Consider the following 20,063-nt stretch of genomic DNA (forward strand, 5'->3'; position numbering starts at 1 on the left):
CTCCAGCTATATGTATATAGATTATAGCCGTGCATTATGTTTTTGTGTTCACTAACAGTTACATATGTTTACAGCTGTATGTATTTATAATATACATATGCATTATTTTATGTGTATAAATCATGTACTTTTATATGTATTTTTTCCATGTTCATGCCATATATTTTTATCAGCATATGGTGTATTAGATTTTAAAAATGATACATCTTGGACTTGATTCTTTGAGAATCTGGAATCTGGATGAAGCATATGGTGAAAGAAAACATATGTGCGTAGTTTCCGATCATAATGCAAGCATCATAAAAGTTGTTGCTGATGTGTACAATAATGTACCACATTATGCATGTATGTGGCATTTATGGGATAATGTAAATTTTTTTTAGAAAGTAACATGATGCATTATTTGTGGTAAATCAGGAAGAGATATGTTCGGAAAGAAAAATAAAATTTGTTGTAGTTCATGTGGGTTTAAAGGTCACAATAGGAGTTCATGTAGGAAATACAATAAATGATAAGTTTGATAATGATTTTAGTCAAAAAACAATTGCTGAATTTTTTCATTGAGAATTATGTCATTCTAAATTTTGAACTTGTTAATTTGTTATAGTTCAAATGTTGCAATTATTTTACAGAGTTTGATTAATTTAATTTAATGTCATAGTATTCGAATAAAAGATTTTTTTTTGTTGGAATTTGTTTTGCAGTTTTATGTATACCAATTAGTTGTTGTATATAGTACGTATTTGATATTTAATTTTATTTTTACTATTTTTTTTGTGCTCTGGAGATTGACATGGGAAGCATGCTTGTTCTTGTTAAACACTTTTGTAGATGGACATATGAATAACATTATGAAGATTACATATGTTTTCAGCTATATGTATTTCTAATATATATATATGCAGCATGTTAATGTGTTCACTAGCAGTTTCATATGTTTCCAGCTGTATGTATTTATAATATATATATATGCAGTATTTATGTGTAAAAATCATGTATTCTTATATGTATTTTTTCAATATGCAGGACATATATTTTCTTTGACATATGGTGTACTTGATTCTGAAAATGAGGCATCTTGGACTTAGTTCTTTAAGAATTTGAAGAAAGCATACGGTGAAAGAAAACATATGTGTGTAGTTTTTGACTGTAATGCAAGCATCATAAAAGTTGTTGGTGGTGTGTAGAGTGATATACCACATTATACATGTATGTGGCGTCTATGAAAAAATGTACAATAATATTGTTATAGTTTAAATGTTGCAGTTATAGTCTAAATGTTGATCTGTTCATGATGTAGCATTATGTCAAAAAATAATTACTTCATTTTTCACTGATAATTATATGATTCTAAATTTTGATAAATGTTTGATGTTATTGAACTTGTTATAGTTAACATCATTGATTTATATCTAAAAAACTGGAAGCCACACTTAGTAAATTTTTAATCTGAAATAATACATATGAGAATCTATTAAGTACCTATGTCCATCTATAAAAATTAAGAATAAGTTAACATAACTTTATGTAATAAATAAAAAAAATAAAAAATACATATAAAGACATATCAATTACGTAATCAAAACTTTAAATACATATATTTAAAAAAAAAATGTATGCATTAATCATACATAAATATGTATTATTCATAGATATATATGCATAATTGAAAAAAATCTATGGATAACTCATAAATACATATGCATATCTGCTTAAATACATATGTATTAAACTGGACAAATACATATACCTATGCATAGCCAAAAAATATATATTTAGACAAATGTGTGTGTGTGTGTATATATATATATATATATATATCCATAGCAGAAAAATATATATTTAGACTTATAAAAAACATATGCAATATTCATATATACATATGCATTATGCATAAATACATATGTGTTAATAATATATACATATGCATATCTGGAAAAAAAAAAACACATGCATTACTTAAAATACTTATGCATTACTCAAAATACATATGCATAAAATGAAAAATACAAATGCATATATAAAAAATACATATAGTAACTGGAATATGCATATTAATTACTCAAAAATATATTCAAAACCAGAAACCACATATTCATACCGACATATGCATAACAGTAACATAAACTAACCACGAAAAATTCTATTTTATAGTTTAAACATCAAAAATCTAAATATCACATCAAATAAATATTAAAATATCGATTTTAAATATTAAAGTAACATATGAAACCTAAGAAATATTCAACTAAATGTTCATCCACCTAAAGTTAACTGTTGTCAAATACAACTAATTTAAAATAAACATCAAATATCATGCACTTCAGTATCTTTTGTTATCCTAATTTTCATAGGAGGCCTCATTGGTGCTTCATCATCACTTTGTGTCTTCTCTTCTTCTTTCCTCGAACCATAATGCCACAATATTGAAGCATATATCATGCAACGAAGATCTGAATCAAAGTCAACATTTGGAACACATTTATCAAAAGTAAGGCACTCAGCATATGTCATCATATACAAACCACATTCCCTATAATACAAATATATATCTATACTGTAACAAATACATCTTATATAATCCCTAAAATATAAATACATATCTTAAATTTAACAGATACATATCTTCACATTATAAAGACAAAAATACATATATGAACATTTTGTTAATAAAATATAAGATTACAAATAAAAAAGTACATATCTATACTGTAACAAATACAAATCTTACAATACCAAATACAAATACATATCTACACTGTAACAAATACAAATCTTATTAGTATCAAATACAAATAAAAATCTTATCATTACCAAATACAAATACATATTTATACTGTAAAAATTATATTTTATAGAAATCTCGTCAGAATATACCGATCCGCGCTACCACATAACCGAAAAATCCATAAAAATAATGGTCAAGCCCGTCCCTCACCAGATCTGCAAAATTAGCAAACCACTGACTAAAATTTAACCCTGTGATCTGTTCCGGCTAATACTCGCCGATAAAACACTATTAATGTCGTTGTCAGTCACTGTCACGATGAAATTCGTCGGATATACCCTCCCTCCGTTGAAAATTTATCGGAAACGTCGAAACCGGCGAGTCCAATCGAAGCCACCAACCCACCCATCACTGGAAACGACATTCCTTGGCTGGAAAAACACTAAAAATATCACAAAACATCAAAACAAAAAATGAAGAAGAAAGCAATACGAAAAAATAAAAAAATATAAATTATATGAAAAGATGGGACAGAACTACTACAATTCATCGGTGAAATACATCTAACTGAACATGAATTCGAGAGGGCAACCAGGAATCCAATTCACTCATGAGGTGAGGATTGTCCAAGATCATAAAAGGAGACTACGTCCTCCACCCCCATCCCCAAACAAAATAGGACAAAAATAAACCATAAAAGCTGTTGGACAATCTAAAAAACCATCTAAGAAAGAAATACAAAGAAGAACATCCAAAAGCACTTTCTCTGTGTAAGCAACTATTTCTGATAAGAAGAAAACTGAACTAAGTATTAACAATCAAAATGGCACAATTTTACCTGCTTGTCAGCCGAAACCATGCACTATCCTGAGTATAAAGACCGAAGACAAACCATAGGTTTTCAATACTGGATCTGTTGAGTTTCACGTTCAACACACAAGAATAAAAAAAATTGCAGAAGAATGTGGAAAAAGAATGCCAAAAATAAATTACAAAAAAAATTATATGAAAAAAATAATATGCATTAACTGTAAAATCAACTTACCTTAACAGATGGAGACAATGTTTATCAAGAATTGGAGAGAGAAAAATAAAATTTGAAAAAAAAATAGCCGAAAAAGATATTGGGAGGAATTAAAATTGATAAATTAGCGTGATAATAGGGTAATATAAAGGTAAAGTGGCATGAAAAGTGGGTAATGGTTAAAGTCACATGCTTCTGAATAAAAAAGCTAAAATATTGTTACTTTTGCTATTAGTTGTAATTTTAAAAAACTATTAGATTAATTGTAATTAATGTCTTAGATACGCTAGTTTGTGTAATTTTTCCTTTTTTAAAAGCACCTTGAAAATTTGTTGATAGAGCAAGGGTAGTCAAAAGTTCAAAATCACTCGTTTCAAAGGTTATTGAACGTAATTTCATACTTGTTAGAAGTAAAATGTAGAGGCTCGTTGGGCTGAAGAAAATGGGCTGAACTGCATCAATTGAGGAATTGGGCTTGTAGTGATTGGTAGACAGCCAGCCCATTTGTGTGATGATCCAATTGTAATCACCTTTTTTATGGTTTCACCTACCTTAAATAACTTAGTTTGGGAAATTATACTTCGAATTACGGACCCAAATAATACGGCTAAAATTCAGAAATAGCATATTTATCCCCTTAATTATGAATTTCATAGCAGCAGTTTCATAATTACATAATTTATAGCAAGTTGTATTTTGTATTTTTGCAAACTGTTACTACAAAAATACAAATACATATGATTTTTACTGCTCTTTTGATCGATATGTATTTTGTATTTTTGTAGACTGTTACTTCAAAAATATAAATACATACAAATACATGTGCTATAAAATGTAATTTGATAAAAGTATTGTTATTTTTTGTAATTTAATATTTAAATATGTTACTTTATGTATTTTTTCCTAACATATATACATAACCGCACACCAAAACAATAACCAACATTTTTTTTTGTATATTAATATACAATTTACATAAAATATTCATTTTGAATAGATAATAATAATTATTTGCTTTGGGAATATAATTATTAGAATATAATTATTATTTGCCGATTGTCGAATACGTAACTTACCAAAAAAAATAACTAAAAATTACACAAAGACACAACTTATGTTTTTAATATTACAAAAAATCCGACTCCCTTAACATATTATAAAAATCCCAATATATACACAGAATGTTATGTATATGTCGGCTATATTATGTACATTAACACAGAGAAAGTAAAATAATTAAAAAAGTGGGAGAGAGTATAATTACTTCCAAAAGGATTGATATTTATGTTATTTATACAAATAATAAATCCCGTGATTACTAGTTTTCTTTTAAGAAAATAAGTAATTGCGTTCACATTATTATAACTTTAACCAAAACCAGCTACGTTCATAACAGATTACCAAGAGGTTAATCACCTAAAATTGTCCCAAGGAAAATGACACTGATAGTGTGTATGGTACCATCGAAAATGTTTTCCTATTTTCTCTTGTTTGGGTGCTATAAAAAGTTTGGAAAATATTTTCCACAGTAACTCATTTTCCTCAATTTGAGGGAAAATGACTTCCCTCATGGCCAAGGAAAGTCATTTTTCAGAAAATGACAAATGTGACTTATGACCCCACCCCACCCCTCTTCCCCACCCCAACAACACTCATATTCACATGACTCAAAAAATTCACATTTCTCAAAAATTTACATTACTCAAAAATATTTTTTACTGTACTTTGCTTCAATTTTTCACTGCTTGAAATAAAAAATAGTGAAGCCCGAATTTTTTTCATTTCCAATGTTCGTTGAATGTATTGTTATTTTCATATGCATAGAGGAAGACTTACCTATAGAGCTGTGCAAAAATCGAACCGACCTATAAACCAAACCGATAAAAATGTTATTGGTTTATTGTTATTGGGTTAACGATTTTTTAATGGTTTTATAAAAAAATTTATTAGGTTATTGGTTCGGTTCGATTTTTTCTTATTGGATTATTGGGTAAACCGATAACCCAATAAGAATATATATATATATATATATATATATACATATATATATGACTTATTAGATATTTCTCTTAATTTCTCTTTAGTCTCTACAAATTAACAAACTTATTATTTCAATTATACAAACTCTTAATTTCTCCTAACAATATTTAGTTCAAACTTGAAGATTCTTGTAAATTAAAACACATTATGTAGGATTTTTGTTTGCAACTAAGATTCGATCATTTTTCATGTTAGTTACTACTCTTTCTATTTTATGAGTATTTTCTTATCGGTTAAACTGAAAACCGAATCGTTAAGGGCTAAAAACCTATAAACCAAAAATCGATAAAAAATATTTTATTGGTTTGGTTATTGATTTAGCATATTTAAAAACCGAAAATCAATAAACAGAACCGATAATATGTAAAATCGAACCGAACCGACCGATGCACACCCCTACTTACCTGTGTTACTTTTGCTAATTGCATATTTCATTTTGTCGTCGATGTAACTTGTTTCACGAGGTTGAATAAGCTTGTCGTTCCGTTATATTTCTATTGATTGTAGTATCTTAAGATTATCCTGACAAAATATTAAAAAGTGTCTCCTATATTTGCTAATTAATAGTTGCTTAAATTTAGTGATTGTAATATTTTAGTATTCGATATTGAAATTATTTGTTATGCTTAAATTAGTTCTTACAAATTGTTGAGTTGCTAGAGGCACTGATATACTAGTTAACAGTTAGTAGTATTTTCTAAAAAAATATTTTTTCACTCACCAATCAAACACTAAAAAATATTTTTCTAAAAACCAGTCTCTACTCACCATCAAACACCATAAAATATTTTTCGAAAAATATTTTTCACTCACCAACCAAACATGAGAAAACAAGTAGAAAATCAATTTATTTTCCAGGAAAACATTTTCCATGGAAAATATTTTCCATCATACCAAACACGCCCTGAATATTGAACGTGTCGACTTTCATTGTTTAACCATTTGTTTTCTTTACTATTTGAAATTTACTGATTCAAATAATTTAAATTTATACCATGAAAGATTTGTTAAATGAAAAATAACTCTTTATTTAAATTTATACCATGAAAGATTTGTTAAATGAAAAATAACTCCTTACTGATCCAGTTAATTTTAATTGGGTCAAAATTATTTTCCCTCCCCAACGTTGTCTTAAAAATCAATCTCCCCCTCAACTATGAACAATAATCATACTCCCCCTTTATCCTAATTAACTTTTTAAAATTCCTATTTTAACCTTTATCATCAATTTTTTTATTCCTTTTTTAACTTCTTTAAAATCATCATATTTTCATTTTAAAAAAAATTCATATAACAAAATTTTCATAAAAACATAAATATTATTCATATAACAAAATTTTCATAAAAACATAAACATTATCTTCTAGAATAAAAAAGTAAGAAATATATAAGCTAATGATGACCTTTATGAAGTAAATTAGCATAATAAGAAAATTAGTTTTATTAATAATAATCAAAACTATAATATTTATTTTAACAAGTGAAAATAATAAGTACTACTAATTTAATAAACATATTTCAATGCAGAAAATACAAACAATAAATGAAAGAGATAAGCTTCTAGTACCACCCCGAACTATGGTCAAAGTTGTTACAACACACTCCAACTTCACAGGGGTCCTATTATCCCCTGAACTCAAATTTAGCGTATTTTTATCATTTTTTGTGCTAATGTGACACCTTTATTACATAAAATGGAGCCCATATCAAAGGTGTCATGTCATCTAAAATGATTGACAAAAGGTATCATGTTAGCTAAAAGGATTGACAAAATACGCTAAAATTTAGTTTAAGGGGTTATAGGACCCCCGTAAAGTTGACGTGTGTCGTAGCAAATTTGGTCATAGTTCGGGGATACTAGATATTTTTCTCAAATAAAAATAAGGTCAAATTTTAAAGATTATATTTATTTATATAAATTATAAAATATGTAATACTCTATTAATGACAATCACAACTTATTTACTGATATAAATAATAGATAATATCGTTTCTTATCACTTGATCCTCATGCTAAAAATAAATATTTTAGTTTATCTGCTCAATTTGTGAAACTAAGAGAATTGTATTATATTTTTTTTCTACCCTTTAGTGTTAAATAACTATATAAAGTAACAGTATAGACAAATTTAAAGTTTCAAATTTTCATTAATAAGGTCAATTTAGTAAAATATACCTCTTAAGTAAAATTGTCTTAAGGATTGTGTTATGTCAACAAAAAGTTAAATAATACGAAACAAATTTAGTAAGAGAGTGATAAAACACAAAAATATACGCACATGCATGTACATACATATGTATATATACACACTTAGGGGTGGGTTATTTGCAAACAAGTTATTCCGGGATTAGTTATTACAAAATAAGTTGTACTAACATGTATGTGTGATAACTTATCTCATCATTGTGGTATAAATGGTGCGACAAATAATTTTGAGACTATCTAATACATCTAATTAAACGTAGGATAAATAATCATGAACTTTATCTTTGAATTATTATAATTATACCTCACACCAAACGACTCTTTAATACATATAATACTAAAATAACGATCTTAAAAATAATATTGAATTTTGTGATAAATTTATAAAACGTATTAATTTGCGTATAAAGTTAATAAACTTAAATAAAATGCTATAAATATCTATGTTAAAAAAATATTCATTACATATAATATAAAAAGATATTACATAAATATAGAATTAAAATTATAAGGACAAAATGGACATTGCATAGGATAAAGGGGGAATATGATTATTGTTCAATGTTGAGGGGAAGATTTGATTTTTTAATCAAAGTTGGGGGTGAAAATGATTTTCACCCAACTTTAATTTATATCATGAAAGATTTGTTAAAGGGTGAAAATCATTTTCACCCCCTAACTTTGATTAAAAAATCAAACTCCCCCTCAACATTGAGCAACAATCATACTTCCCCCTTTATCTCATGCAATGTCCATTTTGTCCTTGTAATTTTAAATTTATATTTATGTAATATCTTTTTATATTATATGTAATGAATATTTTTTTAACATGGATATTTGTAGCATTTTATTTAAGTTTATTAACTTTATAAGTAAATTAATACTTTTTAAAAACTTATCACAAAATTCAATATTATTTTTTAAGTTCATTATTTTAGTATTATATGTATTAAAGAGTCGTTTGATGTGAGGTATAATTATAATAATTCAGAGATAAAGTTCATGGTTACTTATTCTGTGTTTAATTAGATGTATTAGGTAGTCTCAAAATTATTTATCGCACCATTTATACCACATTGATGAGATAAGTTATCATACATACATGTTAGTACAACTTATTTTGTAATAACTAATCCCGGAATAACTTGTTTCCAAACAACCCACCCCTAAGTGTGTGTATATACATATGTATGTACATGCATGTGCGTATATTTTCGTATTTTATCACTCTCTTACTAAATTTGTTTTATATTACTTAACTTTTTGTTGATATAACGCAATCCTTAAGAAAAATTTACTTAGAGGTATATTTTGCTAAATTAATCTTATTAATGATAATTTGAAACTTTAAATTTATCTATACTGTTACTTTATATAGTTATTTAACACTAAAGAGTAGAAAAAAAACATAGTACAATTCTCTTAGTTTCACAAATTGAGCATATAATTTAAAACATCTATTTTTAGTATGAGGATCAAGTGATAAGAAACGATATTATCTATTATTTATATCAGTAAATAAGTTGTGATTGTCATTAATAGAGTATTACATATTTTATAATTTATATAAATAAATATAATCTTTAAAATTTAACTTTATTTTTATTTGAGAAAAACATCTAGTTTCTCAATCCATGACCAAATTTGCTACGACACACGTCAACTTCACGGGGGTCCTATTACCTCTTAAACTAAATTTTAGCGTATTTTTGTCAATCTTCTTAGTTAACGTGATACCTTTTGTCAATCATTTTAGATGACGTGACACCTTTGATGTGGGCTCCATTTTATGTAATAAAGGTGTCACATTAACACAAAAAAATGATAAAAATACGCTAAATTTGAGTTCAAGGGATAATAGGACCCCTGTAAAGTTGGAGTGTGTTGTAACAACTTTGACCATAGTTCGGGATGGTATTAGAGGCTTATCTCTTTTAGTTATTGTTTGTATTTTCTGCATTGAAATATATTTATAAAATTAGTATTAATTATTATTTTCACTTGTAAAATAAATATTATAGTTTTGATTATTATTAATAAAACTAATTTTCTTATTATGCTAATTTACTTCATAAAATCATCATTAGCTTATATACTTAATTAGTATTTCTTACTTTTTTTCCTTAGAAGATAATATTTATGTTTTTATGAAAATTTTGTTATATGAATAATGTTTATGTTTTTATGAAAATTTTTTTATATAATTTTTTTTTAAATGAAAATATGATGATTTTAAAGAAGTTAAAAAAAAAATGATGATGATAAAGGGTAAAATAGAAATTTTAAAAAGTTAATTAGGATAAGGGGGCGGTATGATTATTATTCAAAATTGAAGGAAGAATTTGATTTTTAAGACAAAGTTAGAAAGAGAAAATGATTTTGACCCATTTGTTAAATAAAAAAGAACTCCCTCTCCCTACGATAACGTCGTATTATTTGTCACTCACAATTTAATAATGGACACTCACATATAGACTCTTCAAACATGTTACTCAAAATTTCAAGTACACACTTAGAAAAGATTGTAAGAAAATTTATGAGAATACCATCTTTTAATAAATTCTCTTCAAACAAGTTATTCATTATTATGGTTGAACATTGTCTGAACTCTCAATTGATGAATGCATCATGAAACGTTATAATTAAGTGGTAAAGATACTCAAGGTTTATATGTGTTGCTATATTTTATTCATTCATGTAATGTAACATATATATATATATATATATATATATATGTAAAAGATGTTCAATTAATCATGTTTCGTCCTTATTAGCTTTGTTACAAAGATTTCAACTACTGTGTATGCTTGTGATCTTCCCAAGATATGCTAAAAATTCAAACTCCTGCAAACATTCTTTGTTTGCGTCGAAAAATTCAGCATAGATTGATGATCTCATAAAATATAAGAGTAAGATTATATAGACTTCATCCTCTGCTGTTATTATTGTACTAAATGCATTAAGCAGATAATATGAATGCAAAAATTTCTTGAGGGGAAAATGTGTAGCTTTTAAAATCATATATATCAATTTTTTTTTTGGTTATAATTAAGAGTATGTCATAGGCTAGTTCTTCAGAATTTCTACACATAATAATCAAAAACTCTATTTGAGATTACATCTTTCTAGACATCAAAAGATAAAAATAAAATAGACATTAAAATAGTATAGAGGGGGATAATATATATTCCACTAATTAATAATCTTCATCTCTAATCAATTTTAGCCTCTGCACTGATCCAACAAAAGCCCTGCAAAAACCACAAATTCCCAAATTACGTACAATTCATAATTAAAATAATTAAATCTTGATATAACAAAAAGAAATGGTTAAAATTTTAGACATATATACCTCCATGGTACATCACCAGCAAGAAGCCAATCACCTTCTTTATCCTGATAAGTAAGTTTATAAACATCACCATTTTCTCTACCTGAAATAAAAAAGAACCAATTAATTTAGCAATTTTTGAACAAATAATCAGTTCAAATACTCACGATCAAGAAATACAACATACTATAATTTTTTTCAAATAGACCTCAAAAGGAGAAGAAAGACTAAAATACTAACAAACCTCTACTATATTATATGCATTCTTGATACAGTTCCCATTTTGAGAACGTTTAACGTCAAAGTAATTTAAGGATAAGTCGTCAATTTCTGGACTACATAGTATTAACTATGACAATAATAATATAGTGTGATCCTACAAATAAAGATCAAAACAGAATATGATATATGCATATCTTATCCCTATTCGTTTCTGATAGGATATATAATTTACTTTAAACTTTTGCTTCAACTGTATTATTTAATCTATACATCGAAATAAATAACATTCAAGTTTACCTAAATTATACACCAAAAGAAATCCAAATTTGGAAAATGAAATAACAGGAAAGAAAAAACAAGAAATTTTGCTAAGAGTTTATTATACTCACTTTTTCCAAACATGGAAATTAAGGTATCAGTAAGTGTCCCATAAGATTGAAAATTACTCAAGTCAATTTTCCTTGCAATTCCAATTCCTTCCATTTTCACTTTCACATACTTGTAACAATTTGATCCTCTGCCACCGCCGCCAACGCCACCATTCTTCACCGTGACGTAGTTCATTGCACCGGCATAGAGGCGGTGGCGGCTCTGGTGGCAGAGCTTCTTCCTTAATGCATTAACTGGTGGCCAGCCCACCATCCCATTTTCATCCCCATCTTTTCTGTTTCAATCAAATGCAAAACAATGTTAACATTTCTTGAAATATTCACAAACTAACACAACAAAAATATAATTACTAATAATCAGAGTTCAATTCAGGATTTATAGTTCACAACCTATAATACTTTATGGGTCTTTTGGTTTCACAATTAAGTTTGATATACGATATAAATTAAACGTGAAACAAATTAATACCATCGACCAAACATGATATTAATCTACTTACCAAACGAGCCATACGGGTTCAAAATTCATATTTTGACTAGAAGTCAAAGAAATGCAAGTAAATTTTTTAAAATTATATTATACCTTTGTGATTCATTGTGACCATCAGCATCATCTTTGTCCCAAACAAGCAAAGGCAGAGTCTGAAGAACTTGGACATTATTTTCATCTTGAACATCAAGAATTTCACTTGAGCTACCTTTCATGATATTGTTGTTCAAATTGAAATTCCCACACAACGATCCAATATTGAAGTCATCAAGATTATACCCTTTTGCTGAATTGCCACAAAGTGCTAGCCCCAATTGTAGCTCCATCATATTATCCGACTTCTTGAGACACTTAGCTTAGTCTTGACTCTTGAGGATCCTTGTTAAGAAATAAATAGTTGATACACACTTGCAAACATATATATAGGAGTTTTGTGTGTATTTGTATAATTACATGTAAGTTCACCCACTCACCCCCACACCCCACACCCCACACCCCACACCCCAAGGGGACATGGAGGGATGGGGGGGAAACTAGACAAAGAAGTGAAGAAGGGGCAAGAGTTTCTCAAGTATGTCTACATCATTGCTATACTTTTAGCCGACCCAAATGGAACACCTAGAATCCCTTTTTGGGCAGACAATAAGTCCTTTATTATTTAATGTGTTGCTAAATTGTACACGCACTTAGTGCGCGTGCATGCATTTTATTTTCCCCCTTGTAAGGGTAACAATTTTCATTTTACAAAGAAAGTAATTGCATGCTTTCCAATTTTGGATTTGAGTTAACTCCTACACACTCAAAATGTCAACCAAAAAAGGTAGATATTGATATATGGAATTAAAATTTGAATTTTATGAATTTAATTTCTAAGATTTTTAATATCAAATTTATTTTATTTATAAAATTATTAGTTCAAAATTACAATTTATTAGGATTTTAGTAGTAAATTTTTGTACATAAATTTGTGCTTTGTGTTAAAAATACTAAATTTATATTGTGCTTTGTGTTAAAAATACTAAATTCATATGAATCTGTTATCTACATGTTGCGTTTCAATGCTTCTATATGTAATTGTGGATGATAAGAAAGATAGCTAAGTCTTAAAAACCTCAAGACATGTTTCAATTGAGGATATATAGTTCGTATAATTAAATAAAAATATGTTTTAAATAGTTAACGTATTTATATAATAGGCACTTGATAATAGAGAATATGAATTAAAATTTTTTCTAAAAGTTGATCCGTAAATGTCTAATAGAAATACTTTATCATGTTTTTAACTGTTTAATTTGAACAAATCATAATTTGTGAGTTCAAGTAAAACTTGTTATTAAACTTAAGAGGGTTATCGATGTGCTGAGTCATTCTTTTTAAGTGATTTGAGTGTGTAAATAATTCTTAGATTGCATGTAAATAAACTTAAATTCTTACATCTTTGAATCCTATCTTTATTTTTCTCTGATCCAACATTTCATTCAGTCAGAAATTGTTCAAACTTGTCCTGGCTAATTCTTTTTCTGGTTCTAAGCTGAGCTTGCACAACTTGATCATGTATTCACTTTTTTGGGAAAGGAATTGCCTTGAATTAAAGTTTGGTGATACTATCTTGACCTTTTCCGGGTAAGAAAAATTGAAGTCTGAGGACTCGTTTGGTATTCGGATTAAATTATCTCGGTATTATAGTCTTAAAGTTATAATTCTTGGTTAATTTATCCACCTAGAAAGTGAGATAAAATAATTTCAAGTTGAATGGAATAAAATGGGAAATTCTAGGATTAAGTTTGGAATTAGATTTATATTGTATTTGATTAACGGTATAAATTATTTTTTTGGCAAACAAACACAATATAAATCTAATTCCAAACTTAACTCTAGGATATCTCATGTACCAAACTACCCCTAAGTGCACCAATGTTATATTGGTCAGTAAAGTGAGTTGAGAACAATGAGACTTCAGGTTCAAAATCTAGGAAGACAAATATATAAATGATTTCTTCTCATTTAATTTCTTACATATACCCACTGCTGCTGGTGAGATGTGACGAATATTTCATGAAATTAATCAAGGTGCAATAAAATGGACTCGAATACCACAATTATAAAAAAAAAAAAAAAAAAAAAAAAAAATCTAAGGTTGGGTTTGGTATGAACAAAAATATTTTCATAAAAAATGTTTTCTTAGAAAATACTTATTTTCTTACTTATATTCTAGTTTTGATGAATAAAAAGATAGTATTATCTCTAGATAATTTAGGTATAATACGGATAAGTACTAATGACACAGGACTCAACCATAATCTAAAACCCTGATAGCCAATCCGTCACAAAACGCGACTCTTCACCTCGATTGAGACCTAGCATTATCCAACCCCGACACTCGACTCTCGACCCCAACCCATGATTTGAAACCCAATTATCGACCTCGACTTGAGACTGACTCTAGATCTCAACTCTTGACCCTGACTCTTGTTGGGTTCGAAATCGAGAGGGCGTCATGCGGAAGCTTATAGTTTGCAAATCATTATATGATAAATAAGACGAAAAAGAAAAATATATTGAAAAATTTAAAATCTAGTAAAAGTAATTATGATATTACTTTTATTTTACTTCTAAGAAAAGTAAAACTTAAATTTGGTTAGAAAATTAAGGCAAAAATCCTAACAACTCTCCCTTTTTTGGCTTGATTTTCTGCAAAATATTCATGACCTCCTTCTTCTTGTGCATGATCTTCGTTCTTCACATATACTACAAGAAAAATGTTTATTACCTTGGATTTTCATAGGGATAATGTGGTAAAATTCTCAAGTAATTTGATTACCTGCGGATTTTCTTTCCAATTAGAATCCAAACGAAATACCTTTGTAGGTAATTATTACATGTGGATTTATAAAATCCTAGATAATTTAGCTGCAAAAATAAATTCGCAGGTAATTATTACCTGCGGATTTATAAAATCTCTAGGTAATTTAGTTGCGGAAATAAATCTGCAGGTACGTCATTTGCAGATTTATTTGTGATTAACTATCAAAATTTTGCATGAATTTTTTGATAAAATTTCATAAAAAAGGATTTTACCTGCGGATTTTTACGAAAAAAATCATAAATTACTCTCCACGAAGATTCCCAAGTAAATCCGAAGGAAATTTAGAGGTGAAAATTTCTAATTAACAAAAGAAAATTTCTTGCGGATATTTATGAAACTATTTTGCAAGAAAATTCGTATGAAATGCCCCAAGTAAATTCACAAGAATAAATTTTCTCAAAAAAATTCATGAATATTTAGCATGTACATCCCATGAAAATTTCCAAGTAATAATTCACACGTAAATTACTAGAAACATTTCACAATTAGTCAAAAATCTATTCAAAACCTCCAATAATTCTCAAAAAAACATTATTCAATATAAGTCTAATGTAAACCATTACAGTAAACAAAAAAACCTAATTCGTAACATCCACGTCAATAATGAATGATTCTTAAGTGGTCCAAAATAAAATATTTCAAACTTGAATCGTCAATAAAACTATCAACCATCAGGGTCAGAATCACTTTCATTCTCATAAGCTTGGTTGTCTTCTTGAGATGGACGTTCATCATTTGAAGATGATTTATTGTATACATGCTTCATCAACAAGTTCAATTCCTTTCTCATCCTCCTTCCACAATTGATGTACTTTGAGCAATTAATATTTCTTGTTTCTTTCTTTCAAACTCATTCTGCATAAGAATATGTTAATTCAGGCTATAAAAAGTGCTAAAAATACATTATTAGCATAAATTATATGACATTATAGTATCAAATAAAATCATAACAATCAACAAATATAAACATGTATATATTAGCATATAAAACATCATAAACTCAAAGTTGATTTTTTAAATTATTGTGACTATTTTTATGACTTTTCCTATTAAGATAACATACGATGAAATTAGAAGAATAAGAGAATAAGAGGAAAGGTTCAAGTGGTAACATGTATTTAACACTTAATGTGAAGAAAACTCTTTTCTTATTTGTTAAAACTCCGAACCCGGTCAAATAAATTATACAAGATACACTGCAATAGATTATACATTGTCAGGTACACTGCAATGAATTATACAAGAAGAGTTACTCAATGAAAAATTCTCAAAGTAGATATCTTTACATATTACCAAGCATATTTATTTTGTAACTATACTCTATTATTTTCAAGTTATTAGTACACATTTCAAGTGACTATACTTAACAATTTTCAAGTCACAAGTTTGCAATTTCAAGTAACTACACTTAATTATTTTCAAGTCACTACACTTAATAATTTTCAAATAACTTATTCACAGTTTAAGTTACTAGTACATATTTCAAGTCTCTGCACTCAAACCATTTTCAAATAGCTGACATTCTAAGTCACTATACTTAACCATTTTCAAGTAACTACATTTAATCATTTTCAAGTCACTACACTTGACAATTTTCAAGTAACTAATTCACATTTCAAGTCACTACACTTAACTATTTTTAAGTCACTAGTACACATTTCAAGTCACTACACTTGACCATTTTCAAATAATTAATTCACATTTCAATTCACTATACTTGACCATTTTCAAGTAACTACTTCACATTTCAAATAATTATACTTAACCATTTTCAACTAACTACTTCACATTTCAAATAACTATACTTAATCATTGTCAAGTCACTACACTTAATCATTCATTTCAAGTCACTATACTTAACCACTTTCAAGTAACTACACTTAACCATTTTCAAGTCACTAGTACATATTTCAAGTCACTATACTTAACCATTTTCAAGTAACTACAATTAGCTATTTGCAAGTCACTAGTACACATTTCAAGTCTCTATACTTAAATCATTTTAAAGTCACTAGTTCACATTTCAAGTAACTACACTTAACCATTTTCTAGTCACAAGTACACATTTCAAGTCACTACACTTCACCATTTTAAAGTCACAAGTATATATTTCAAGTAACTACACTTAATCATTTTCAAGTCACAAGTTCACAATTTTAAATGACTACACTTAACCATTTTAAAGTCACTAGTATACATTTCAAGTCACTACACTTAATCATTTTAAAGTCACAAGTATACATTTCAAGTAACTACACTTAATCATTATCAAGTCACAAGTTCACAATTTCAAATGACTACACTTAACCATTTTCAAGTAACTAATTCTCATTTCAAGTAACTACACTTGACCATTTTCAAGTCACTACTATACACTTCAAGTCACTACGCTTAACCATTTTCAAATAACTAATTTACATTGCAAGTCACTACACTTATAACATTTTCAAGTCACTAATGCGCATTTCAAATCACTACACTTGACTATTTTCAATTAACTAATTCACATTTCAAGTCACTATACTTAATCATTTTCAAGTAACTATATATCTATGCTAAATTCCGTCAAAACACACTTAAACATAATTTTCAAGTACCTAAATTCAAAACACAAGTCACTAATTCATAATTCAAGTAACTACACTTAAAAAAAATTTAAGTCCCTAATTTACTTAACAAGTTACTAATTCACCTTTCAAGTACCTACACTTACACATTTTCAAGTCAGTAAGTCACTCCTCAAGTGACCACACTTTAGTAAATTCAAAACACAAGATCACCTTTCAAGTACCTACACTCGCACATTTTCAAGTCGTTAATTCACTTATCAAGTGACCACACGTTACTAAATTCAAAACAAAAGTTCACATTTCAAGTACCTAAATTCAAAACACAAGTAACTATTTCATAATTCAAGAAACTACACCTAAACATTTTAAGTCATTAAGCAGGCTGTCAAACCTGTCAAACCATTAAACATACCACATCTAAGCAATTTAAAATACTCAATTAAGCAAGTTGTCAAACGACATCTAAGCATACTATAGTTACAGAAAAAGAAAGCATCATTCTTTCACCAATTAAAGGAAAAGAATTTATAACGTAACAAGAATAGACATGCCACGGTATTCACAACCAATGAATTTATAAAATCAGCCTAGCAAATGGAATAACAAACCCCCTAAAAAGCGATCACAAACTTTAAAATAATGTTAATAAGAGCCCACAAGAACTAGGCATTTTTGTATAAGTGAATCTAAGCACATAGACATATGAAATTGCAAGGATCAACTAAAAATTCATAATCAAATTTCATCACGTTCAAATCTAAAGAAAATGTTAAAAAGAAAAAGGAATATGAGATGATGGTACCTTAAAAAATTAAAACAGGAAACCAAACCTTGGACGACTTCTTAAGAATCCGTCATGAAGATTACATATTCTCCTGTGGTCGGACTGATTTTTGTCAGAAATGGGTAGAGCAGTTGTTTTCTGGATGGATGAGAGGCGAGGGCGGCATGGGTTTATTGGTACGGATGGGCAGCGGTGATTGCATTCCCATCAGTCGTGTAGCTGCTGCACAATGGCAATGGCGATAAAGCTTTTAAGAAGGAGAGATGGTCGGCGGCGACGGTGTTAGCTTGACTAGTGGAGTCATCGGTGGTATGAGAGAGAGAAGAAGCGTCGGAGTAGTGGCAACAATGGTGATGCGGTTAGCCAGAGAAGAAGAAATGGACGAATGTAATGGTGAAGTTTAGAGAGATAAAGAAGAGCGTAGGGAGAGAGAAGAAAGCAGTTGTTGTTGGTAAAAAATGGTTAGAGTTTGTTTTTTGGTATTTTAAAAAGGAAAGAGATAGAGAATTGTAATACCCCAAACTTTTCTAGCTTAAATTCGTTCCTAGAATGTTAAAGGATAACTTTCAAAATGAATAATATTTATTTCATGTGAAATTTTCAAGATTTCGACTTTTCATTATGTGGGAAATTGACTAAGCTTTTCATCGATACCAAATTTGCCTAAATCCGACACTCGGTGAAGGAGTTATGGCATTTTTAAGCTGACAGTGTGTCACCTAGACTCTCAGCGCGTCGCGGAGCTAAGAAAATTGGCAGTTGTCAAATTCCAGTGAGATTCCATGATTTCACCGCGCCATTGAGGAGTCCCATTTCATATTTGTCAATTTCCAGCAAGCCTACGCGATAGTGGCATGTCGCGTCAGTGGCCAAAATAGCAAAACTATAGGGAACCACGATAGCTTCGCATCGCGGAGAAAGTCCAGTTCCCACTTGTCCTTTTCCAGTGAGCCACCGCGATTGTGGCGCGTTGCGGTGGCCAGCCAAATCAAAATTTTGGGTCATTTTTTCTAGTTTCATCTGGGAATTTAAAAAGGATATTTTGGTCAATTCCCAAGGCCCCAATCCGTCTTAAACATAGAATTAATCATATTTCCAAGCATTTTTGCTTACTATTCACCATTCTCTTCAAAAGCAAAACTTTAGAAACCAAAAGCCACTTCTCCAAAAAATCAAATTCCACCATAGGTTTTCCAAGAAAGCTTTAGATTGAAGATTGCCAAGACAAGATAGTCAAGACCCCATCTTCAAGAACTCAATTAGGAATCAATATTTAAAGATTCTTCATCCAATCTTCAATCAAGGTATGTGGGGTTTGAGCAAGGATAATTCTTTCATCCTTGTGCCAAAAACTTTATTTTAATTACAAATTTACTGCAATTTATGAGATTTTCCATGAAATTTAAGTTAGGG

General features: G+C 28.6%; 1 protein-coding gene across 1 annotated transcript; it reads right to left on the minus strand.

Moving 5' to 3' along the window:
- Nucleotides 1-11,003: 11,003 nt before the first annotated feature.
- Nucleotides 11,004-12,855, minus strand: LOC124890101 (auxin-responsive protein IAA20-like). Its single transcript, XM_047401978.1, has 4 exons — nucleotides 12,524-12,855; nucleotides 11,941-12,215; nucleotides 11,351-11,432; nucleotides 11,004-11,249 (listed from the first exon to the last, which is right to left on the minus strand). The coding sequence occupies exons 1-4, from the start codon at nucleotides 12,757-12,759 to the stop codon at nucleotides 11,195-11,197; spliced, it is 648 nt and encodes a 215-aa protein (XP_047257934.1). The 5' UTR covers nucleotides 12,760-12,855; the 3' UTR covers nucleotides 11,004-11,194.
- Nucleotides 12,856-20,063: the final 7,208 nt, after the last annotated feature.

Source organism: Capsicum annuum, unplaced genomic scaffold (assembly GCF_002878395.1).
Source record: "Capsicum annuum cultivar UCD-10X-F1 unplaced genomic scaffold, UCD10Xv1.1 ctg1184, whole genome shotgun sequence".
In the NCBI taxonomy this organism is placed as follows: domain Eukaryota; kingdom Viridiplantae; phylum Streptophyta; class Magnoliopsida; order Solanales; family Solanaceae; genus Capsicum; species Capsicum annuum.

Coding starts and splice junctions, on each gene's coding strand:
- LOC124890101 (XM_047401978.1), bottom strand. CDS start 12,759: ATGATGGAGCTACAATTGGGGCTAGCACTTTGTGGCAATTCAGCAAAA. Junction 11,433..11,940: donor AATTTCCATGTTTGGAAAAA/GTGAGTATAATA, acceptor TTTTTATTTCAG/GTAGAGAAAATGGTGATGTT. Junction 11,250..11,350: donor GCTGGTGATGTACCATGGAG/GTATATATGTCT, acceptor TGGTTTTTGCAG/GGCTTTTGTTGGATCAGTGC.